The 23,104-nt window shown below is 37.2% G+C and overlaps 2 protein-coding genes across 3 annotated transcripts in view; one reads left to right on the forward strand and one right to left on the reverse strand.

Moving 5' to 3' along the window:
* LOC112115973 (centromere protein R) overlaps positions 1-15,258 on the forward strand; it is a 46,576-nt gene extending 31,318 nt beyond the window's left edge. Inside the window, exons 5-9 of one of the 2 annotated variants that reach the window (XM_026655595.1) lie at positions 1,270-1,348; positions 2,910-3,003; positions 3,629-3,688; positions 11,643-11,696; positions 13,405-15,044. In XM_026655595.1, the coding sequence (XP_026511380.1) occupies positions 1,270-1,348; positions 2,910-3,003; positions 3,629-3,688; positions 11,643-11,695 (286 nt within the window). In that variant the 3' untranslated portion in view covers position 11,696; positions 13,405-15,044. Of the gene's footprint in view, positions 1-1,269; positions 1,349-2,909; positions 3,004-3,628; positions 3,689-11,642; positions 11,697-13,404 lie in introns of both variants that reach the window. The other variant, XM_026655597.2, reaches the window with a different exon arrangement.
* A 1,676-nt stretch (positions 15,259-16,934) lies between these two features.
* The window catches only part of LOC113407316 (dolichyl pyrophosphate Man9GlcNAc2 alpha-1,3-glucosyltransferase), a 42,586-nt gene continuing 36,416 nt past the window's right edge, over positions 16,935-23,104 (reverse strand). The window contains exons 11-15 of the mRNA XM_026655675.1: positions 22,543-22,627; positions 21,196-21,266; positions 19,772-19,840; positions 19,422-19,620; positions 16,935-17,977 (exon numbers count right to left, since the gene is read on the reverse strand). Of these exons, the coding sequence (XP_026511460.1) occupies positions 17,780-17,977; positions 19,422-19,620; positions 19,772-19,840; positions 21,196-21,266; positions 22,543-22,627 (622 nt within the window). The 3' untranslated portion in view covers positions 16,935-17,779. The remainder of the gene's footprint in view (positions 17,978-19,421; positions 19,621-19,771; positions 19,841-21,195; positions 21,267-22,542; positions 22,628-23,104) is intronic.

Genomic DNA, 23,104 nt, shown 5'->3' on the forward strand with positions numbered 1-23,104 from the left:
GTGTGGAAAACTCTTAATCCAAGCAAATATATTCTTCCCATGATAAGATCCCTGGTCAATGTATATACCATTTTTTCCAAGTGGTGGTAACCTTGCAAGTGCAAACCCATTCAAGTAAGCATGGTCACTTTCGACATGTCAATGTTTGTATTCAATATGTTTAAAAATAACTGCAAAAGTTGAGAACAGCAGTTAGTGACATGTCAATAAAGCACATGTACAAACAAACACCTACATAGTAATATTTTATGTGAACTTCCATACGCTTTATGTTCTGAGGGGGAAAATATATTGTACGATACACTGACATTGGCATTTCCTCTTCTGGGTAACCATCTGTTGCTGTGTAAAAATGTGATGATAACTTCCATTTTCCATAAGGCTCAGTATGACAATGAGATCCTTCCTTTTGTTGGGGAAAAGAAAAGTGAATGGATGTTTTCCCATTTGTCCATATTTGATTTCTATGCTGACATGCTACAAAAAGAACCAGTTCTAAGTCTTTGTTATAAGAACATTTGACGGTTTTCCCCCATAAGTATTTAGTGCACATCCTCAATCATACACTGAATAATCTGTCATTTAGAACCTGATCCAATTGTGTCGTACTTTGCTTTTCTTACTAAGCTCATCAACCTCTAAAATCTGACTAATCTTTACATCAGTATTAGAACATGTCTGTGGACTGAAAGATGGTTTAGTGGTTAAGTCACTGAACTGAGACCGCGTGGGTTCAATTCCTGGCTGTGCCACAGCCGCCTTATGTGATCATGGGCAAGTCGGATTGGGTATGTCTACACTGGAAGTGGCAGCAAGCCTCCCGACCCCGGTAGACAGACTCGCACTAGAGAGGCTCGAGCGAACAGGTTTAAAATTTTGTTTTTGAAAAAAAGGAGTGCGGAGATTGCAGCTCAGGCTCTCAAGCTCACCTGACCCCCTAGGCTTGAGAGCCTGAGCTGCAACATCCACATTGCTATTTTTAGCTCACTAGCACAAGGCCCGCTAGCATGTGTCTGTCTACCTGGGCTTGGAGGCTTGTTCAGCTGTAGTGTAGACATAGCCTTAATTTCTCTGGACCCGAGTTCCCTATTTTTAAAACAAAGATGATACTTTCCTACTTCACAGTAGTGTTATCAGGATAAACTAACTATTGTTTACCTAGTGCTGAGACATTACTGTTGTTGGGGGGACCTCTAAGAAAGACTTTTTAAATGATTATTCCCAATAGATGCTGACATCATTGATTTAAATCATTTCTCTTTTATGTAGGTTTATGGTGTTGCAGTCTGAAGTTGAAAATTCATTGGTGAGATTTCTGAAAATGAGACAAAGCTTAACAAGTTTGCAGGTGTGTCTTTACTGGCATTAATTTTCTTAATGTACTTTAAAAAGAAACTAGAAGAAAATGAAATCTTATATACAGTATTCTTTGAGATTTAAAGGCAAGAAAAGAAAGCTTTTGACCTGAAAATCATTGAGACACAAATATAGAAGCTGACAATACCATTTAATTTTTTTTCCCAAGTCACTTTTCAAAGTACACTGGCACAATGAGTTTTTTATTCATAGATTCCAAGGCCAGAAGAGACTATTGTGATCATCTGGTCTGACCTCCTGTATGACACAGGAACATCTTTGCTTGTCCAGGATTTGAATCTGGGACAAATCCTGCAGCTAAAGCAAAATTTATACCTCTATACCAATGAGCCAAAAGGTCTGTTTTTAACTTGTCTCCCTGTGTCTAGGTTGTAAGGTCATTACTAAGTAGCATTGACAGAGTTATAAATTATTGCTGCCTAGATTTCATTAGAACATAATAATGGTCCATCTTGCTTGTCTTCTGACCATGGCCAGTGGTTCAGGGAGAATGAACATAACTGGGCAATTAACAAGTGATTCAGCCCTTGTCATCCAGTCCTAGCTTCTGGCAGTCCTACTCTTGTATGTAAGGACTTGAAAATTAAACATCTATTTGTGTTGAAGTCATCATACTGTTCAATTCATTGTTAATATGTCAACTTTTGATGGCGTCTATTTATCACACACAATGTTGTTTATTCATAGTCTCGTACGGAATAAATTCATGACAAAGTTCTCTTGTGTACTTCAGTGTCCTCAGAAATAATTCAGACTATTCAAATGGTTTTATTTTACTTACACATGTTACACACACACTGTTGTTTCAAAAAGACTTATTTAGATTGACACCCTGGCACTATTTTTGAAATTCTTTAATTAAAGATTTTCAATTTGGCTTTTACAAATACATTTAAAAACAAAATCTTGGCCTTGCTAATGAAATTGATACAGTGGGGATTTTTAGGTTTATTATTAAAGTTGAAAACCATATGCAAGAGATTCTTAAAAGCTGATAGATTTTTTTTTTTATTTACTAACATATTAAGGCAAATGTATACATGTACCAGAATTGTTTTTCTGGGGATCAGGTGTGAATCTCTTTATTTAAAAAGCTGAAGATATATAAATGAAGCAAACATAACCGGAGTTTTCAAATAATGTTTTCAAAAACACACAAGTTCCATTTTCAAAAGTGACCTACTTACTTAGGAGCCTAAGTCCCACTGTCTTTCATTTACTTAAGTTACTTAGGTGCTTGTGAAATTTTTACCCTTTGCTAGAGTAGGTTGTTAATTATAAATTGCATTGAAAATCTTTCTTAGACTGTTTATGCAGTGTTGTAACTGTGTTGGTCCCAGGACTTTAGAGAGACAAGGTGGGCGAGGTAATACCTGAAGGAGAGCTCTGTGTAAGCTCAAAAGCTTGTCTCTCTCACCAACAGAAGTTGATCCAGTAGAAGATATTACCTCACCTACCTTGTCTCTGTTAGTCTATATAGCAATTTGTTAGTTTAGGAATAAAATTAATATTGCTTTTAATTCTACTTTCAGGCTTTAGAGGGCAGTAGAGAGCTTGAAAATATTTTTGGCATCTCAGACTCATCCTGTAACTTGAAAGCTGAAGTGCAGAAGACCAAAGTGCTAAGTAAGCTTCAACAATTTTTATCTCTTTACTATAATTTGACAGCTAACACTTATTAGATTTTATTCCAAATACACTAATTTTAAATTTTGCATGAATACAATCACTAATACTAAGTGCTATTGTAATACAAATAGAAGTTTTCGTAAACAGAATGCTAGTGTTTGGTACTGTCTTTATGCTTACATTATTAACCAGAGCAAGTACATTCAGGATAGGGCGTGAGATTGCCAGGTCCAGGAAACAAGATGTCAAACCTACATGAACCTATAGCACCCTTTGTTTGTGGGCATGCACTCATTTCTGCTGACCGTAACAGGGAGAAGAACCATTCCTCTCATCTCTGAACTTGAGACAAAGTGCCATGTTATCATCAAAGGGAAAGATTGGAAGAAAAAAAATGGGTGGGACATAAGCACTAATTTGAGACGTTGTGCTTGCGTTTTGCAGATTATTTTTTATTATGGTTTTTAGCCAACAATGTGTGCTGTTTTTATTATCCTTTTAAAAAATCCATCTGCTTGGGGGGGGAGGGGAGGGTAAAGACGAGGTATCTTGTCTTTAACTGCTTTCATTAAAATCTTTAGAGTAAAGTTTTCTTGACCTTTAAATGTGTTTTATTCATTAGTGGCTCAAGCAGAAAAACGAAAGCTGCTGAAGAGGAGTAATGCAAAACATCCTGCCCGAGGTAATATTTATTTTTAAATTTGTTATCTAGCATCTGCTTTGATGGTTAATATCCATCGTCGGGTTCCTTTCAGTGACTTCCTTTTGAAAGTCTTCAAATAATCTTTAGCAAAGAACCATGTCAGATTTGTGTCTCCTTCCGATATATAGGCTAAATTAATTTTTCTTTTATGTTCTTTGAAACTTCATGTTTCTTTTTAGCCTGAGTAGTTGTATACAGAAGTTCTTATTGCAGAAACAATGCATAAGGAGGGCAGTTACGTGTTAGTAGTGCACTGGGGCCTGATCCAAAGGCCATTGAAGTCAATCAGGCCCTTTAGCCTTTTTATTTATAAACATACCATCTACCAGTTTCTCCTGTTGATCCTCCGTCTTCCCTCGCACACAACTTTCTTTGCATCTTTTTGTGTCAGAGACCATCTCACCTTATCTAAATTGTGAGGTGACCAGTATACTCTTGAGGACATTGAAATACTAAATGTTACATCATTTCATAACTTTTTCTGACAGATACAAATCCTGATAGAATTGATTAAAAACTCAATTGAAACTACAGTGGAAAAAGAATGGGTGTGTCCTAGGACACTAGAATGAATACCTTTGTAGGGTAGAGAAAGAGACGTGCTAAGAAGTTTCTAACTACAACAAATGGAGAGTACAAAACAAAGAAATGGTGTGAACTGAGTTAGTATTAATGTATTGTTGATTGGGGGCTTCCAAGCTTTCTGGTGAATTGTTACAGCAACAGACCAGTGTAATCTTTAAGACGTGAAGAAGTGTCAATATATGACTATTGCAAATTTGTTCTGACTGTACAACTTTGAGATGAGATTGACAACGTTTAAGGGAACTTCTTTTCTGGAAAGCACGTGGCACTTAATGTAGGAGGAAGCTTTGGAGCAGCAGCAGCATCACCATCAAAGTAACCTGCACTCCACTCTGGGAACCAGAGATTTACCATCTCGTCACTGGGCCTTTTTGCTGATCCTGAAAGATGTTGTGACTGGATCAAGTGAGGAAAGGGAACCAAAACAACAGTATCTATTTCCAAGGCTGTACCCTGAGCAACTCCCAAGATGCAAACCCCCTCCTTCATGTCAGTTTCCACTCCTGTCTTGGTTAGGAGTCAGTGTGGCCTAGTGAATAGAACACTGGATTGGGACTTGGAGATCTGGTTTCTGTCTCCAGCTCTGCCATTGATTGGCTGGGTGACCTTAGGCAAGTCACTTCCCCTCTCTGTGCCTTATTTTCATATCTGTAAAATGGGGATAATGATACTGACCTCCTATTTTAGCACTTTGGTGGAAAGCCCTATATAAGAGCTAAGTGTTATTATTAGTTCTGTCCTCTTTCTCTATTTGCTTGTTCTCTAAAAAGAGTCTTGCTTAGCCAGCCAAGGTAAATATAACCTTGCCACTCTTGAGCACATCCAGTTTGGCAAGCTAAAAATGATTCCTGAGTGGCCTGATCACAATAAAAAATTGTCTCTCCCCTATACTGGCCAAAGGGAAATAAGATGATCCTAGCCAATCATTTACCAGGCCCAGGAAAGTAGAGCTGGTGTCCAAGAGGAGCTAACTGGGTCATGTATCTGTGGTCTTCCATCAGCCAACCTGCAAGCAACAGAGACAGAGATGCATTTTCCTGTTTTTTGTTATTCTATTCTCTTGTGCAGTTGGTTTAGTTTAGGAAGAAACAGGATCAGACTTAAACTGCAAAACCTGAGAGCTACACTATATAATTAATACTCTTTTTCCTCCAACAAAAACATTTAATGCCATTTTAAAAAAAACATCCAAGAAAGAATTTTTTGTTTTAAAATCTGTCTATATAGAGAGAGAGAAAAGAGACTATAAAGGAATTTAATATGAAGACTGTCTTGGTTTTTTAAAGCTACAATTTTTTTGCTTTTTCCTCCTCCTTTCTTTTGCTGTGTTTAATAAATAATAATGAATATCTTCTAATGTATACAACAAGCAAAACTAAGATCCTAGCAACAGGCCTTTGAACCCCCAAAACCTCAACCACATTCTGCAAATTCTAAACTTAAAAAAAAAAATCCATCTTTCTTGTAGCAAAGGTACAAAAGTAAACAACAATCATGAATCTGGACAATAGTTGATCCATATCCAATAAAATATTTGAAGTGCATCTCATACTAAGTCAGAGCTTCTAGCGCCTCTGTTCATTTCATAACTCAAGTATGTTGTCATTACAAAGTTTCTTTCAGATGTAAACAAACTTCCCTCTGTGTTTTACCTGATGGAATTTAGGGAGACATATAACAGACAGGTATGATTGGAGTCTCACTAGCGGAGTAGTAATTTCTAATAACATGAAGGGTAAAACCGGATAAGAACCCAGGTTCTTTGAGTTTCATGGACTTCTGAAATTCCCTGGTGGAGAAATAATCCAATGAAACACTGTAGCGATTAGTAGTCAGTCCACTACCATTGACTCACTGGCCTCTACATGTGTTCTTCCTGCTTTCCCCCCCCACACACACACACACCCCCACACCCAGTCAAGTACCCATTATTTTCTGATGACAGATAAATGTGAGGGTAAGAGACTTGCTCTAAAGCCCATCAATTAATTTAAAATGTAGATAAGTGTAATTGAAAAAAATAAAAATGAGGGAATTTCTACTGTCCTATGTTGTAACTGCAAAGGAAGATGAACGTTTTCTCCACCATAAGTTCCAACCAACAGAAACTGTTCCAGGTAGCAAGCCATCAAATCAACGTGGATTGCCTCTGCTCAGCTGCAGATCCCTATACTTCCTGCTGTGGGGAATTCTCCTCCTACAGTGAAAAAAAATGAAATTCAAGACAGTCTTGCTGGCTCAGAGGAGACTAAGACAGAGAGAAAAGGAACAAGTTGCACCATATTTTTTGGTGGAATTTGATCATTTGTGCAAGCTGAGGTTTTGAAAAGCATGAGGGGAAGTCTGCGCTGCTATCTTCACAATGGACCCCTGAGCCTCTTGGCCAGTGAAAACCAATGGAGAGCATCTTGGGCCAGTGCTGGCAGGCAGTTGGTGCCTCTCTTGTGGAATGCTTTCTAGCTGCCACAGTGAAGCAAATGTATAGGCCCATTTGTGCTACAGAAACTAGCCCATGCCAACTGTCAAGCTCGTTAGACGAGATTTTTTCGCCCTGAATCTGAATTCATTGTCTGAAAGTAGGGCAGAAGCATAGTTACCAGTTGTAACAAAGTTGGTAAACTTAGTAAACTTTATCCATTTTAATTCTACTTCAACAAGGACTGAGCTTCATTGTGCTCTCTTTAAAAATATGGGAAAAAGAGGAGCAAAGAAAAAGTGTGATAAAAGAAAGTATTTGGAGATATTTTTACTTCACCCTTTTAGTTTTGGATGTGGTTTTTTCATAATTATTTTTAATTAGTTATGCTCAAGACTTGAAACCTATGACTATTCTGTGGCTTGATACAGATGGAATGTCACATTATCATCACATGGTGAGGCATGAAATTTATTTACTTTACATAAACAACCTCTGCTTAAAACAACTTAATACAGAAAATTCCTTAGTCAATGGGCAGCATTATGTAGAACTCAGTATATCATTTTGTGTGATCAGCATAAAAAATGGCATCATTGTTTGTCCATGGCTAGCATTTACAGTAAACAAAATGTTTTTGAATAAAATGTAAGCAAACTCTAGAGCAGCTGCCAAGAGATGAAATCTAGTCAGTTTGCTGCAGTCCAAAACATGCTTTGTGTGTGTTGAGAATAAATATATAGGTTGCACTATGCATATTTTAAAGAACGCTTAACAGTTTGAGCATTTAGAGGATTGACGATGATAAAATTCTAAACAGTGAAGCAGCTTCAGCTGGCAGTTACAAAATATTAATAGTTTCTCTACATTTCCTGTAAAGAAAAACAATGTAGCACTAAAGTGAGCATGAACCATGCCCATGAATGAATCTGTTGTGTTCTGCAAGGCGCAATAGAGAGTCTTCTGGCTAAAGATTCTCAGAAGATCATATATTTACAGAATTAAGAAAAACTATATTCAGAGCCTTAAGTTATAGGCTATATTAAAATAGGAAAATGAGCCCATTTTCCAGATACTCATCTTTGCAAAAAGTTGGGTAAATTTGGTATTTGTATTGCAATTACTCTTCCTCAGCACCAGTAAGGAAGTTTTTCTTCCTACCTCTTTTTGTACAGGGCAATGGAACCAATTTCTGCCTCTCCTTGTACACACTCTTTAACTATGTTGGTTTTCAGGTGAACAAGCCAGTCTTTAACCAGATGCGTTTTCACTCAATCACATGGGAACAGGCAGTTACAGCTGTATGAGACATCAGTCTAGGGGGTTTCAAGATTCTTGTTATTCTCCACAGTCTTGCTATGCCTCACATGATGGATGGTGCAGTTTTCTTGGCTCTGGTTAGTTATACCTGATATACCAGAGGAGGCTGAGAAGAAGAAAATAACTGCTCCTCCATGCAAGCAGTGCACCCTGCTCCAACTGGGTCTTTCAGTCACTCATGGAAAAATTCTCAAACATCATGCTCTCAACCATCAGTTGCTACTAGACTACTGTTGCTCAAACTCACTGCCTCAACAGCAGCCAGCAAGAAGTTGCCTCTAGCAACCCAAGGTACTCAAGTAGGCAGCAATTATACCCAAACAAGATTTACATCAGGAGACATGCTGTTGTCTTCCCAGATGTATTGGCCATACCAGGTGTTGGCCATCACCTTTGTGGAGGCTAAAAATGTGGCTGGAGAATTTTTGTTAAACCTAAAACGCCTCTTGGGTTGGAGAGAGACCTTTAGTTAAAACCTCACCTTCACCACCAGTCAAGCTAAATTGTCTCAGATCCCTGTCTCATCTAAAGCTTGTCTTTAAATACTGTCAGGTCACTCTTCAATGAAAGACAGTTTCAGAGCGTGAACTCAGCTGCTAACTATGACCTTCATTGAACAGTTTGAGAATTAAGGAGCCAAAACCAGCCCCCTGACTGCCTTCACCTTGATGCAGCAGAGAATCTGACCCTTATATTTCTGCACAAACAGCCTGTGGAAGAGTTGTCCAACCTTCTGTTTTCAAGAAATAATCCCACCCTCTTGTATTTAGGGAGTGTTTACAAACCTAAACTAGTTGGACGTTATCCTCCACTTACACAGTAGACAATTAAGAACATGCAAACTGTAAAAGGGATTTCTTTAGTAGACAAAGATCAGTTTCCGCTTTGTTTTGTTTGTAGCCCACGAAAGCTTATGCTCAAATAAATTTGTTAGTCTCTGAGGTGCCACAAGTACTCCTGTTCTTTTTGCGGATACAGACTAACACGGCTGCTCCTCTGAAACCTTTGGTTTGTTTGTTTGCATAGTTGAGTCATTAATGCTGTTCAGAGATTTTTGCTTCATTGTAGCTTGCACTGTCTGGATAAAAGCTGTTCCTTTGGCTAAGCTTGAATAGAGCTCTTTTCTCATTCCATCCAAGTGTCCTCCTCCTCCTCCTCCCATCTTGGAATTGTACTTACGGGGAATTTTTTGCCTTTTCCAGCCTGTAAGGCCATCAAGTGTCTTGACCAGTGCCCAAATTCTGCAATGCCATTAAATTTTGAGTTAGGTTCAAGTGGTTGTCCTGGTTGAAGTGAGAGACTAACTTTGTCCATTAGAGAAATACCACTGATGGGTAAGAGAGATTGTAGACCATTTATTTTGACTCGGAGTGTACTGTTTTTTCTCTCTTCATCGTTAAAAATAAATTAATAAATCTTTCCCAGCAGGCTCTGGTTTTACTGTGTTGCATGTGCACCTTAGAGTGTAAATATAAAATACATTTTGTAATTTGGAAAGTGTGTGAGTCTGAGGTCAGAGACATGAGCTTTTTGGGGAGTAAGTTACAAACCTCTCCAGTGATTTAACATCCTATGCTATGCAGATGAAATATTAAGCTATTAACTGTTGGCAGACAGAAATGCACAATACACACAGCTATAGACTTCAGACATAGGTATATACTGGACTGTCAGCTTATCTTCTCTGTGTGGGTATCATCAACCACATTGATTCATGAACTTTCACACCTTTGTTTATTCCCTATTTTCCTATCTACTTTTTTCAGAATCAATTAAAAAAAATAATCTGGCAGATCAAGGCTTTAGAGTATGAAGCTTAATGAAAAATTAAAAAGAACTACTGCTTCATTACAACATGAATATGTATAGCAACTCCTCCATGACTATAAATACTCTATCTGTATTCTCCTGGGAATATAATTATTTTAAATAAAGAAACAGTTTGAACTCACTTAGTAGCAATCTTATGTTTAAGAGGTGTAAATAACTTGCTATCCAGACATTACAAATATCCAGGTGCTCTATATGTGCTGATGACAACAAAATTGAAAAGAAAGACTGTAATAATTCTGACTGGTTTTCTCTGCAGAAGATATTGATTATTTGTGTGTGGTGAGAGATTTGGAAAATTCAATTAAAGGAGTTGTGCAAAGGTTTCATAAATTTTCCCTGTACAGCGTGTACACAGACATTGTTGTGTATTAAATCAATGCAGCACTTCACAATATATTTTCTTTGAAACATAAAAATAAATAACATTTAAACAGTTCTGCTTACTACAGAAACAAATTTTATTTTCTGTGAAGCATTTAGTCATGTGCTATCACTGACTCATACACATTTGCCAGCTGTAACAAATTTTATAGACATTTTCTCCAGAGACATAGCTCATATACTATGAATTTTTAAATGAGCAAATGGTGAAGAAGGGATGTCAGCAATATAAAAATTGATCAGTTAAAAGATAAAAGCATAAGTAAAGAGATTTGTATGGTAGTCTTAATAGGTTTTATTAAATAAAAATACTATAAAAAGACAGTAATGAATAGACTGAAGGTTTTAACTGTGGTTGAGGTGGAGAAAAATTATTCTGGCACATTTAGTAGAAGATTGGTTTTATAGCACCTGACAGGTGAACATTTTTTCTCTCTCCTTTTTAGATGTGTAAATGTTTCAGAGCAGTCCAATTTAGCGGTGGGGCCAGGGGGAGGAACGGGAGACAGAACTTGCGAAGATCCTGCCCTTTTGCTATACTTGTGGATTGGGAGGGGAAGGCACATGGGAACTTCTGCCATACCACAGAAGAAGCAGGGCAGGATTTGTACCTAGTATTCATGCAACTACCATGCATGCATCAGTGAGTGCGGGTGTGACTACCTGAGCTGGCAGCAATGCAGACATACCCACAGACCACTAAGTGGCAGTTCCAGATTGCAAGTATACAGCAGCAGTGCAGACCACCCTTAGGCCCCCAGCCCTGCCTCTGATGTACCCTTTCCATAAGGCCACCTGTGCTAGTTCTACCCTATTGTGGGATTCCCTTAGAGTAAGAGAATCCCCAAGAAACTGGTAACTCCACCCTTCCAACAAGGAGGGGAACAGGAAATCTTGCCCACAGTGCCCCTTATGTAAAACATCCACAGGCTATAAGACTTTGCTTAATATTGTCTGTGCATCTGTATTTAATTTAAGATTCCACCCCAAACAATTTAATCCTAGATTGCAGAAGCATGTAAACAAACGAGCAGTTCTAGTCTCTCTTTATCTGTCAATATTTCCATTCAAGCCCTGATAGAATACACATTAAATTGCTGTAGCTTTTAATTTTACATTTCCTGGTGTTTATCCAAACTTTTACTTGTGTGTGTGTGTGTGTGTGTATATATATATATATATATAAAACAATGTATTTTTAAGTGGTCAGAGTTAAGTAATGGAATCATGAAAATGTAAATAGCAAAACATACATTGTAGAAGCTGCAGTTTACAATATTGACAAATTATGAACTCTGGAATATTTTACTTTAGCAGCATGTTGATTTTGAGATTTTTATTTTACAAATAAAACACCATCATTCTGTTTGTGAAAATTTGGTTTTGTTTCATCCACAGAATATGTACAATCTGGTAACAGCTATGAATTCCTTAAATCCCTCATTAACTGAGGTAAGCAAGCTTTCCCACTTCAGTGTTTGACTACACAAACTAATGTTTACAATTAACAGTAATTATAAGGACTGAATTTATTTAAACATTTGCAAAACGATCATAGGTACAAATGTGCATGATCAAATTGTCTTATTTTGATCTGAAGACAATTGCTGCTCATGAATGTAATACCTCAATAATAAAAAACAAATCTACTTAAAATTTCTGCTGATTTGCTGTGCAAATTGGTTCCTGTTGAACCTATAGAAAGCTATCATAGTGAAGACTATTACAGGAGGATTTCTCCAAGTCACCAAGGTCAGGTGATAACTAGACGGTTTTTCAAATATTTCACACTTGAATAGGCACATGTGACCAAAGGAATAAGAGAATTTGAGTGCCAGAACAGGTTATACCTTCTTAGATATTATCGGTGACTCTCCTAATGAGCTGCTTCAAAGAGGACTGCCTGCCCCTGTCCTGGACAAATAGATTTACTATTCTATTCTATTCTATTCCTGAGGCCTATGCTGCTCGGGAGACATTGCTGTCCATTGTTTGAGCAGTAATGCCATCTCCTTGGCTCAAAGGGGCAATAGGAGGGTTTGTGTAGGGAACCATTTCCACTTAATATTGCCACTTTCCTATGCCCCTCCCTCACGTGTATTAGCAATGCCCTGTGTTTGCTGCTAGCCTATTTTTGAATTCTCTTTTTTGTGGACAGTGTGCTAATGATTTACTGTTTGTACTTTCTGGATAAAATTTCCTTTTAACAAAGTTCCTTTCTTTCTCTAATTTCATGTAAGCCAGATATGGCACATCTCCCAGCTGCTCACCTATTGTTTTATACTCTGTTTTGTGCCATTCACACTGGTGAGCTAACAGAAGCCACAAGGCAAGCTTTGTGGGTGCTCAATTTCTGTTATTCCATTGGATGCTTCTCCCTGTTCCAGTGACATAAGCAAAACCCCAACTAGAGACTGACCCTGTCAATCAGCAAAACACCACTTATGCATAAGAAAACTGTCTGCTCAGGGTGTCATGTTTCACAGATTCTTTTCAGACAAATTTTCATCTTTAGATATAGAGACTTATCTGCAGATTAATGGAGATTGATGGAAGGTATGAGCATATACCCCTCTTTAGAAAGTCAGGTTATTCTGAATAGTCATAATATAGTATGAAGAAGGGGGAGTTGGCTCACAGATATTCACAGAATGTGTATATTTAAAAAAATAAAATGCCACAAATCTAGAGTGTACACTTTTAATCATGTCTTCACTGTTCAATCTTTCTAATAGGTAGTCAGTGATATCAACCTCTGTCAATTGTGCCTAGTAAAGGCATATTTACCTTTTCCTGCTTTTATTGTGTTCTTGTGTAAGTGACAAACATACAATTCATTCATTTTCTTACTACAAAAAGGCAAATAGTAAATCTAGTGATGGTGAAAAAGCTTTCTGCTGTTGGCAGTATTAGATTGTCCACTTTGATTTTCAACAGTACCAGGAGAATTAATTATGAATAAAAAACACCCTTTTATCTTCTAACATCAAAAACATTTTACCCCAATGTAAGAGAAACACAGAATTGTTCATTTTCTGTTGTATTATGTGTTTTTACATAATGAAGTTAGGGATAGGCAGATACGTTATTGTGAACAGAGTAGGCATATGGTAAAGTTGTCTAATTAAGTCTTATTTCAGTCATTCTTTTAACCCCACAGGCACTATGTGAAAAATGCATTCCGTATCAACACAAAGTTCTACATCTGCTTTATTGTACTTAAAAGGAGAGAAGAAATGCCTGTAAATCTATCTCCCCAGCAAATACCAATTAAGGATTGCTCATTGCACAAGGCAGGTGCATATCTAGATAAAATTTCTGGTATCTAATTTAAACTTTACAATGTGCACAACCAGATAATCTCAATGTAAATAATTCATTTCTTCATGGCTCTTTTATGCATGTTTATGTACTACAAGCTGATCTAGATTTACAGCTGTACAGAGTATAAACTTCTTTTGCTACGTGCAGTTATTACAAACAGTAGTTGTGCTGCCTTGGTGTAAAGGCTATAATATGTTTTTAGCATTGAGCAGGAAGAAGCTGAATGTTTAAGGATGAATACTGATTCCCAGGCCTTCAGAGAGACTGAAAATTTCACAGTAATGATATGCTCCATCTCTAGGAATGGGTGCCAGTTTTATCATGAGCAGCAATGACTGCGTGACAATTTGTAGGGCTTTGTTTATGCTGTTCATCAGCCCACCCAAAAGTTGAGATGCTATATAAGATAAGTTGCAGCAGTTCCATGACATTTGCAGCAAATGCTGACATACTCCAAACTGGGTGTTTGCAAAAAAAAATTTTTTTTTTTTGGTTGATTGTGATCAAATAACCTGGGAAATTATATTATGGTAGGAGTTAATTCTGAATACTCAACAAGTCCAATTTGTTTTCAGATAGGTAGCAGACTATTAGGTTCCCTAACCCAGGGCCATATTTATACTGCACAAGTGGATGCTATTGACTTAAATGAGAATGTTTGTGGAGTAAGGCATAACTGAACATTAGAAAAGGTATCCAAGGCAGGCCCTCACTGTTTACATGCATGTACTTAGAGAATGATTAAGTGCTTACTTTAGTCTAGTGTACGTACTTAGTAATATAAGGGAAGAGTTGGTGTAAAAATGGGTTTGCTATTGTTTCCGCCATCCTTTGCATATTTCTGATTACCCTGAAAACTCTCCACCTTTAGGCAGAGTTGCCAAATTTGTAAAGGCAGCTGTGGCCTCTCTTGTGTGTTGGGTAAGAAGTACAGGAGATGTACAAAAAAGGTGCAGGAGTCTGAATATTATTTTTTGCCACCATTGTAGAGTAGTGCTTCTCAAACCAGGAGGCGACTAGCATTTTACAATTGAAGTTTTGAGTTAGACAAAGCTAAAATGATGAGTGGTGCAGAGATGTTGCCAGCTTTGTATACTCTACAACCACTCTGTAAATGTAGATATTTTTGAAATAGCAGAAACATCCCTTTTTAATAGATATGCAACCTGATCCAAAAAGGCATTTGGTGTGCAAGGAGAACGCAGAATGTCTTAAGTTAGACAAGGGACAGTCAGCAACTAATGTCAAGTTAGTAAATTATTTTTACCTTGACCCCATAATGTCAGAATAACCAAGCTTAGCAATTTGTTTTATTAAGGAAAACAGAAAATGTAGGGCTGAATGGGGAAAAAGATCTAGCTCCAGATATTACTCTTAACTATGTGTACCTTAATGCTGTTAAAGCCGTTACTGTTTCTTTGACCTCTTGGTATACTTAGCTTTTGCCTTTCAGAAACAGCTGGGTCTGCTAAGAACCATTTCCCAGTTCTACACAAGGTAGATCAGATGACTCTCGCTTTATCACCCTTGGAGGCCATCTGAAGGACAAAGAAAAGAGATACACACAAAACTAATGTTTTTATATGGTGGGGAACACTTGGCCCTAATCTTGTGATGAATACAAGACAGACGAGACTAACTGAAATGTGAAACTATTCCACTTTCTTCCATCTTAGTTGGATGTTTTACACATTCTTTAATTGAAAATAGAGGTTCACCACATTGCTTTAACTTTTGGCAGTGTTTCACTAAGTTTATTTGCGCAAAATTCTGTAGGAGTTATTTCTCAATCACTGTGGACTCTTTCTATGGCTGATACATGTAACTACCCACTCCTTTTTAAAAGAAAGAAAAGATTTTATTGTGGATGGAAATTTTGCATGTCTTACACATGGATAATTATCATGGTAACACCCTCTCAGAAGAATGTTAAATGTTTATGGAAAGGTTACAGTTACAGCTTGGAATAAACTGTCATACACTAGGTCAAGTGCTGTCTGTCTACATATATAACTGCAGTTCAGTAATGCCTTATATGTTAAGTGGAATGTTATACCTCGTACAAAATAAAGCTGCCTTCTAGAAGTGTTGGTAATTACTTGTTGACAAGATTAAGACAAGTTGTTTCACCAAGAAGTACACTGCCTCTTTTAATTAAAGAAATGTAAACTCAGTGGATAGAAACTTCTTTTAAGTGACCTCATAATTCATACATGGGGAAGTAAGTTCATAGAACACCTGCTACATACATTCATGTCTTACGCTACACACCAGAGACAGCTCTAGAATATTTTAATGTCAATGACACTTTGGTATTTTGCTCAGAGTAATCAGGTTAATATGGGAATGCCCTTAAACAAGGATGGTACATCCTTTCATGTGTGCCTAGTCTGATTTCAGCTTCTAGGCTGTACCTATCTCCAATGATACCAGCTCAAGGGCTCTCTTTCCCCCATTCAGCCCTTTTATACTGGTTCTTATGATTTCTGCTTTTGTGTTGTATAATTACATTAATTAGTTTGTATTCTCTGAGCTGCTAATATACTGTGCAGAGTGCCATTCAGATAAGAAAGATAACAAACAAGTATCTCAGTCTGGAAGTTATTCCACATCAATTTGCAGCAGAATCCACTCGCTCCTTGTTTCAGAAGTAGGCTGGAGTAGCTCAGCTTCCATTTTAGTAAAATTAAGTTACTGTGGTTATATGAAACCTTTTTATTTTTTAAATACTAATTTAAAAGACACTTACCCAAGGCTCTTGGTGCCTTAACACAACATTAATGCAATAAAATCCTAGAAGCATTAATCACTTGAACAGGAACTCAGCTAAAGGTGAACGGTGTAAACTTAGGTAGTGTTGTCTTCCTGCATCTGCTGACAGTCTGTAACAATAACTGAGAAGTATAGACTGGCTCAGTTCATCTCAGTAGGGTATTAAATCTGAAGCCTAATATTAACAGAATACATATCAAAGTTAGCTTTCGCTGTTAAACGTAATACATTTTCTGTAAATGTGATTATCCAGTATTACTTGATGCAGTTCTGACTATTCATAGGGAAGTAAGTGAGGTAGCTACTACTAGGAACAAGAAGTCACATCTGCCCAGTCCATAAGGGAGAGGTAGAGAGATACAGTCTCTCCCATGTGCAAGAAGCATCAACTCTCCCATAGCCAGCTGTCCAAAACTCCAGTTCTCTCCCCCCACCACCATCAACTTCTACATTGCAGTTCTACATTTTTCAGTACAAAGTTCTGTGACCCAGAGTGTTGGGACAGCATAAATAATGCAAGGACTACTATGCCCATTAGTCATTTTAATATTCATTTCAGCAAAAACCTACAGTTCCGCTTATGGCTGATGAAACAGGACTTTGGCCTACAGAATACTCTGAACATTCTAGAGAAGAAAATGCAGTTTAACCAGATTTTAATTTAAAAATTGACAATTATCTACAGAGATGTGTAGTTTGTAAGTTATATTACCCATATGAAAAAAGATATGTAGGAAAAACAATAGCAGCAACCACAGCACCCTGAAACTCTTGTTAGAATAAAAATGGACTTCAGCTGGTAAAGGGGTTATTGCCAGAGTAAGATGGTCATGTTACCATGAGCTATGATAGTGAGTCATGGATATCAGTGCAGTGGCCTTGATGATTTTAAGCACATCATATGAAAGCATCATGGCAGTGAAATAGTGTGCAAGGCAGTTTAATTTATGTAATCAAAAGAGGCCAGCAAGAGGTACCACTTAGAAGCAACAGCCAAGAGTTATTGTTTAACCCATATTTGTATCTCTTCCAAATTTCATGCTGGGAAATGTATGACTTGACAGTAGCAAATTATATTTGTGGCTTTGCTAAATTAAACTGGCACTGCTAGTTAAGGGTCAAGACTTCCTGTATTTAATCATTTACAGTTTACAAATAGCCTTTTCATATTGGAAAACCATATCAGAAGTATTAACGTTCTTGAGAATATAACAAGTTGAGTTAAATTTCAAACACTGTTTGGTAATAGCTACTCTTCCTCCTTAAAATAAAAATCATTCTTTGTGTTTAAATGTAAAAATTTGTTTCCTAGTTTTCATTAGATCATGGGAAATATACTAAATAAGACAGTGATTTAAAGCTGCCTATTGTAACTGATATTTTCACTGAAAATATTCTCTTTCCAGTTTAGTCTTGAGTTTTCACAGGTTAGAATTTAACTAATTGATTTTCTTCTGATTTCTACCATTTCTTGAGTCCCACAGTACAATAGCATTAAAATACATCAAGAAGAATAAGAAGTGTAAGCAGGAAACAACAGACACAGATACAGGAAATAAATCTGGTAGCTTCTGTGGAGGAGTCAGTGTGGCACTCATTAAAGTGAGGATGCCCATCAGAGTTACTGAGACAATAAACTGTAAGATAAAGAATGATACATTAGTTACCATTGATTTACAGTGTCAAATGAATAAGTTACTTTCATTGCTTAGGTGCTTTGAGTTCTTCATCCTCTATATAGATGACCTCTTCGAAAATACAGTGTGCATCTATACCAGTGGTTCCCAAACTTTAACAACCTGTGAACCCCTTTCACTAAAATGTCAAGTCTCACGAACCCCCTCCTAAAAATGAATATTTCTAGGGATTTTCTCCTTTACCTGAGTATAAATTATAAAAGCAGTGATCTTGGAAATATAAAATTTGTTTTTGACATGCTTATTACACACTTATTATTTATCATTACAGTATTTTTATTACATTATGAAAACGGCAACACTCTTCCAAGATCTCACTTTGGTAGCTTGTATCACTTTGAATAAGCCTGTTATAAGACAAGGCTCCTATGTTTCATCAAGGAGTATCAGATATGAAACAGCAGGAAGGGATTTAAGAAGCCAACTCAGAGTTCCTCATACACAAGCATTCAGGTCTTGAGCAGCCCAGGCAAACAACACACATTACAACAAAGCTTAAACTTCTTCTTCATAATTTTAAAAACAATACTAGCTGCCTATTTCATTTTTAAAAAACAGCAAAAAATATTCACCTCCCTTTCCATTTCTTATAAGGAGTCTTGAAGTGTGATGGGGCTCCGTGCTTCTGGCCCCGTGCTGCCCGGGGTCCCTAGGGACAGCTCTGTCCGCCATTAGGGAATTTTTTCCTGAGAACCCCCTGTAACATTTTGTGAACCCCCAGGGGTTCATGAACCCCAGTTTGGGAACCACTGATCTATACTAACAACTTGTGTGCCATTCTCTAAGCTGATATAAATACAGTCAAGCTAATCACCTCAAAAAAAAAACCACCCGGAGATTAGACAGTTTCCTACTATATATTCAATACATTAAGGAGTATTTTGGAACGGGATCTTCTGACATGTTGCTGCAAAGTAAGGGTGATCTCATTACTATTAAGCACTGGTAGTGTATGCAACTGTATAAGGGAAGTGTGAAGACAGTCCCAGCCCCCAAGGCTTGAAACTAAAAGGTCCAACAATACTCTCATTAAAAGAGGAGAGGAAGGCTCTAGCTGGGATTTCTCTCTCTCCCCTTTCTTCCTAACTTACTTATTCTGGGCTTTTAGGAGGGATTTGAATGAGGAGATTTGGGGGGAGGAGGGATTGGGAAAGTATTACATATATGGAGACAGCTTAGAAGAAGACAGATGGGTCTCTTGTGTGTTTTCAACACATGACGTTGTTCACATGAAACTTCTATTAAGAACAAATGTGCAAACGAGTATATTCTGTAAACAGTATATAAATCCTATAGCCACAAAAATGTACATAATTGTGGGCATAAAGCTGGTTTATCATGATTTTTAAAAACAACATATTATGAACAGTTAAAAGTTTCTTACCAGACTCTTAATAATCTTTGGGAATGCCTTAAATGAAGGAATGTATCCCCTAATAGACAGGGAGAGTGACTTCAGCTGCAGGTCCTCTTCTGAAGTCTTTTCAAATATTGAAAAAGAAGTCGCACATACTGTCAGAAACGCCAGTGTTGTCACCACATAGGCAAGAAGCAGGCCATCCTTCAACAGAAGAGGCAGCAAGCTGTTAAAACAGAAGGGCATTAGTCTACATTCCAACAAATTTACATTTTAAGTAACACATTAAAAGGTGAGAAAAAAGAATATGCTTAGAAAGATGTACGAGAATCAAGGCAGGAAGCATACTGTATTGAAGTTAATAGTGTCTGACTCACCTGAAGGTTGACACAAGTAAAAACCATGTACACATCAAAGGAATTTCATTTATCATTAAGCAGACTGGTCTACAATGAAAAGAAAAATAGGTGTACAAACACTGTAATGACAACAGCTTTGCTGGTTCTCTGTAAACTTTTGTTATACACAAGTTTTACTTATTCTGGGCCAGAGACTCTATTGTGATCTGACTCCTTTTTTGCCATCTGGAGCCAGACACTAGCTGCAAATGGCAGAACTCCATGCTTGATGTAGCACCTGGCATCTTTGATTCTTGCTGTCAGCCTCTCACTGCCGTAGGGCTTGTGTATATGAACACTCAGTGCACAGCAAGCTGAGGTGTAAATCTACAGTGCCCTCGCATGCCATGCACTAACTGTCCGTATGGATCCTGCTGCTGTGCACTAAAAGTTCCCTAGTGTGCACTGACCTACTGCTGATTCAAACCGCAGTACATGCGTGTGCACTAGAGAACTTTTATTACGTAGCAGCAGGGTCCACACAGACAGTTAGTGTGCTACATGTTGGAACACGGTAAATTTACACCGCAGCTGCCACGCACTAGGTGTTTGTGTAGACATGCCCTAAAGCAGTGACAGGCTGACCCCAAGAACCAAAGAAGCTGTGACCACACCAAGCAGAGCTCTGGTGCAAGAGATATTCTGCCCCGTGCGATGAATTGCAGCACAATATGCATTCAAAAGGAACAGTTGCAGTTTATAAGCATCCGTGCCTAGTCACATTAGTAAGAATGGTAAAGTTGTGTGTTCTGCCAGGAAGTCAGAAACAATAGTTTAGTGGCCAGTCTAGATAAAATTGTCCCCTGTGGGCTTCTATGTAAGCTTTCTAATGTAAACCTAGGACAGGAATATTAAAGGTGCTACCACACCAGTGTTCAAATTTCTCCCACATGATGGCTATGCTTCATCCAAGGGGAAGAAGATGACCCTTTGCCTTAAGACTTATCTCCCAACAAAGGAAAGAGAAGGGGAATATATACATGAATTTCCAAGACGGGAGGCCCTTTGCCATGTAGTTATTGAGAAATGAGGGAGATTTCACCCTATTTCATTCATCATTATTACTTACCTTATATATGCTTTCTGGATAACTACATGTCTGTGGCTTTTCTTTGGTTTCCATGGCAGTGTCACCCTTCCCACCCCCAGAATCAGTCAACCCTACCATCTGGACAGCCACGCATATTTTGTGCTGACTCTATCAAAAAGGAAATTTCTACTTTCATAGCCCCAAATTACTTATCATTCAGAAGTTCTTACAGAATGAAAACTCTATGCACAATTTTTTTTAAAAAGTCTCTGTTTTAATATATACATTATTTCTAAGTGAGGAAGAAGCCTGTGGCATTATGCAAATTGGGGAAAAGGGTATCAAAATATTTTCTATATAAAAAATGACTTACATTGATACTAGAAGAATGGATTTTTCATGTACTTGGAAGGAGAACAGGAAGAATGACAATGCACAACTAACCTAAAAAGATTCAAGTAGAAGAGGTTAATATATATCTGCCCAATGCAAAGTGTAGGTTTCAGTTGGCCTAATTTTATGTAAAGGCTGGCATCAGTATGAAGTGTCCGATGTATCTAATTTGTACTAAATATATTCAACTCCAGAGCAATTTGCATGTTTCAATATAGTTAGAGGGACAACTACGCTGATCTGCACCTGTAACAGGTTGTGGCTGCAAAAAGGAGCCTTTTGAAAGTTTGACCCAGAGTATTCAGAACATGTCTCATGTAATAAGGCCCCTATCTTGCAAACACTTACGCATGTGCTTAACTATCGTCACATGAGTAATCCCATCAAAGTAAACTGAATCACTCACATATATAAGTGATTGCAGAATTGGGGCCCTACTATATAAAGTCAGAACTATGCAACTACCATACCTGATGTAGGTTGTATTATGCTGGGTTAACTGTGCTCATGAACAACCCAGGCCTCAGAAGTAACAACAAAAGGTCTCATTCTTTTTACTGAACTAAAAATATATTGAGCAAGAATTAAACTACAAGACAATTCTCGGGAAGGATTAATCCTAGTTATAGGCATCACTATTATAAACTCAAATAATACTTAGAAATTATTGTATATTTTAAACCATATAAATCAATTACTGTTTAAATTTTAGTGATATCTGTCTTGGTATAAAAGTGCTTTTAGTTTAAAAGGAATATTTTACATTCATGTCGTGTAAATATGGCCTACATTTATGTTCGATGATATTAGACTACAGAGAGAAAAGCAAACATTTGTTAAAAACAAAAAAAGGATCATTCCTTTTCAAACCACTAATGAGCCTGCAATGACTATTGTGGGAATTTTTATTGAATTTGGCAGCCAGTGCATTAAAAAAAACTATCACTCTGGAAACAAAACGAAAGAGAAAGGAAATCTCAAACCCATACAAAGCTTTATCGTGTGGAGAATCTTCAAACGGCTTTTCAGAGGAAAATAATAAAAATACAGAATTAAGATAAAACCGAGGATAAGAGAAAAAGAAGTATAGACAAGGGGAAAACCTGAGATTTAAAAGACATTAGTTAGGTCCTCCGATACAACTTTGATACTCAGTTCTATTGGTGATATGCTTTTTAAACAAACAGTCTCTTCAGCAGATACCAAATGACATTTAACAACATACATAACTCTGCACAGTGGGACAATTTTAAGGAGAACTGTTGGCCATGCTCCAACACTCAGTGATAGATTTTAAATAAGAAACAATAAAAAAAAATACACTTACCAGAGCAAATTTAAATCGTCGGAGTGATGGCTGGAGGGTTAGTTTTATACAAGCCGGCAGTAGGGTCAGAAATGTAAAAGCAAAGCTAAAAGATTATTTTAAAAAAAAAAATTAAGTTTATCCTTTAATATATAAATATCCACTTTCATGTTTTCAGATAATATTTTCAAAAGCAACTAGGTGACTTAGGGACCCATGTCCCATTTTCAAAAGCACAAATCACGTAGGAGCCTAAGTCAGTGTGGTGTGTGCTCCTAATTGACTTAGGTGCTTTTGAAAATGTTATTCTTCAGTAACTTTTTATCCATCTTCCATACTGAAAGAGCCTCATCTTGAACTATTTGCTTATTTGAAATATTTTGGATTATGCAAACTTTAAACATTTAGAAGAAATAATGGAAAAAGTCAAATGCATGTGTTTGTTATTTTTATCTAGCTTCCCAATTTTAACTAATTATTCAGCTCAAATTATACAAACACACAGAAAAAAGTTTCATAACATTCTAAACACACACAAACCTGGGGGAAATCTTTAATTTTATTTGTATTATTTGGAACTAAA

Source organism: Terrapene carolina, unplaced genomic scaffold (genome assembly GCF_002925995.2).
Source record: "Terrapene carolina triunguis isolate 2854851 unplaced genomic scaffold, T_m_triunguis-2.0 Scaffold210, whole genome shotgun sequence".
NCBI classification, from domain to species: domain Eukaryota; kingdom Metazoa; phylum Chordata; order Testudines; family Emydidae; genus Terrapene; species Terrapene triunguis.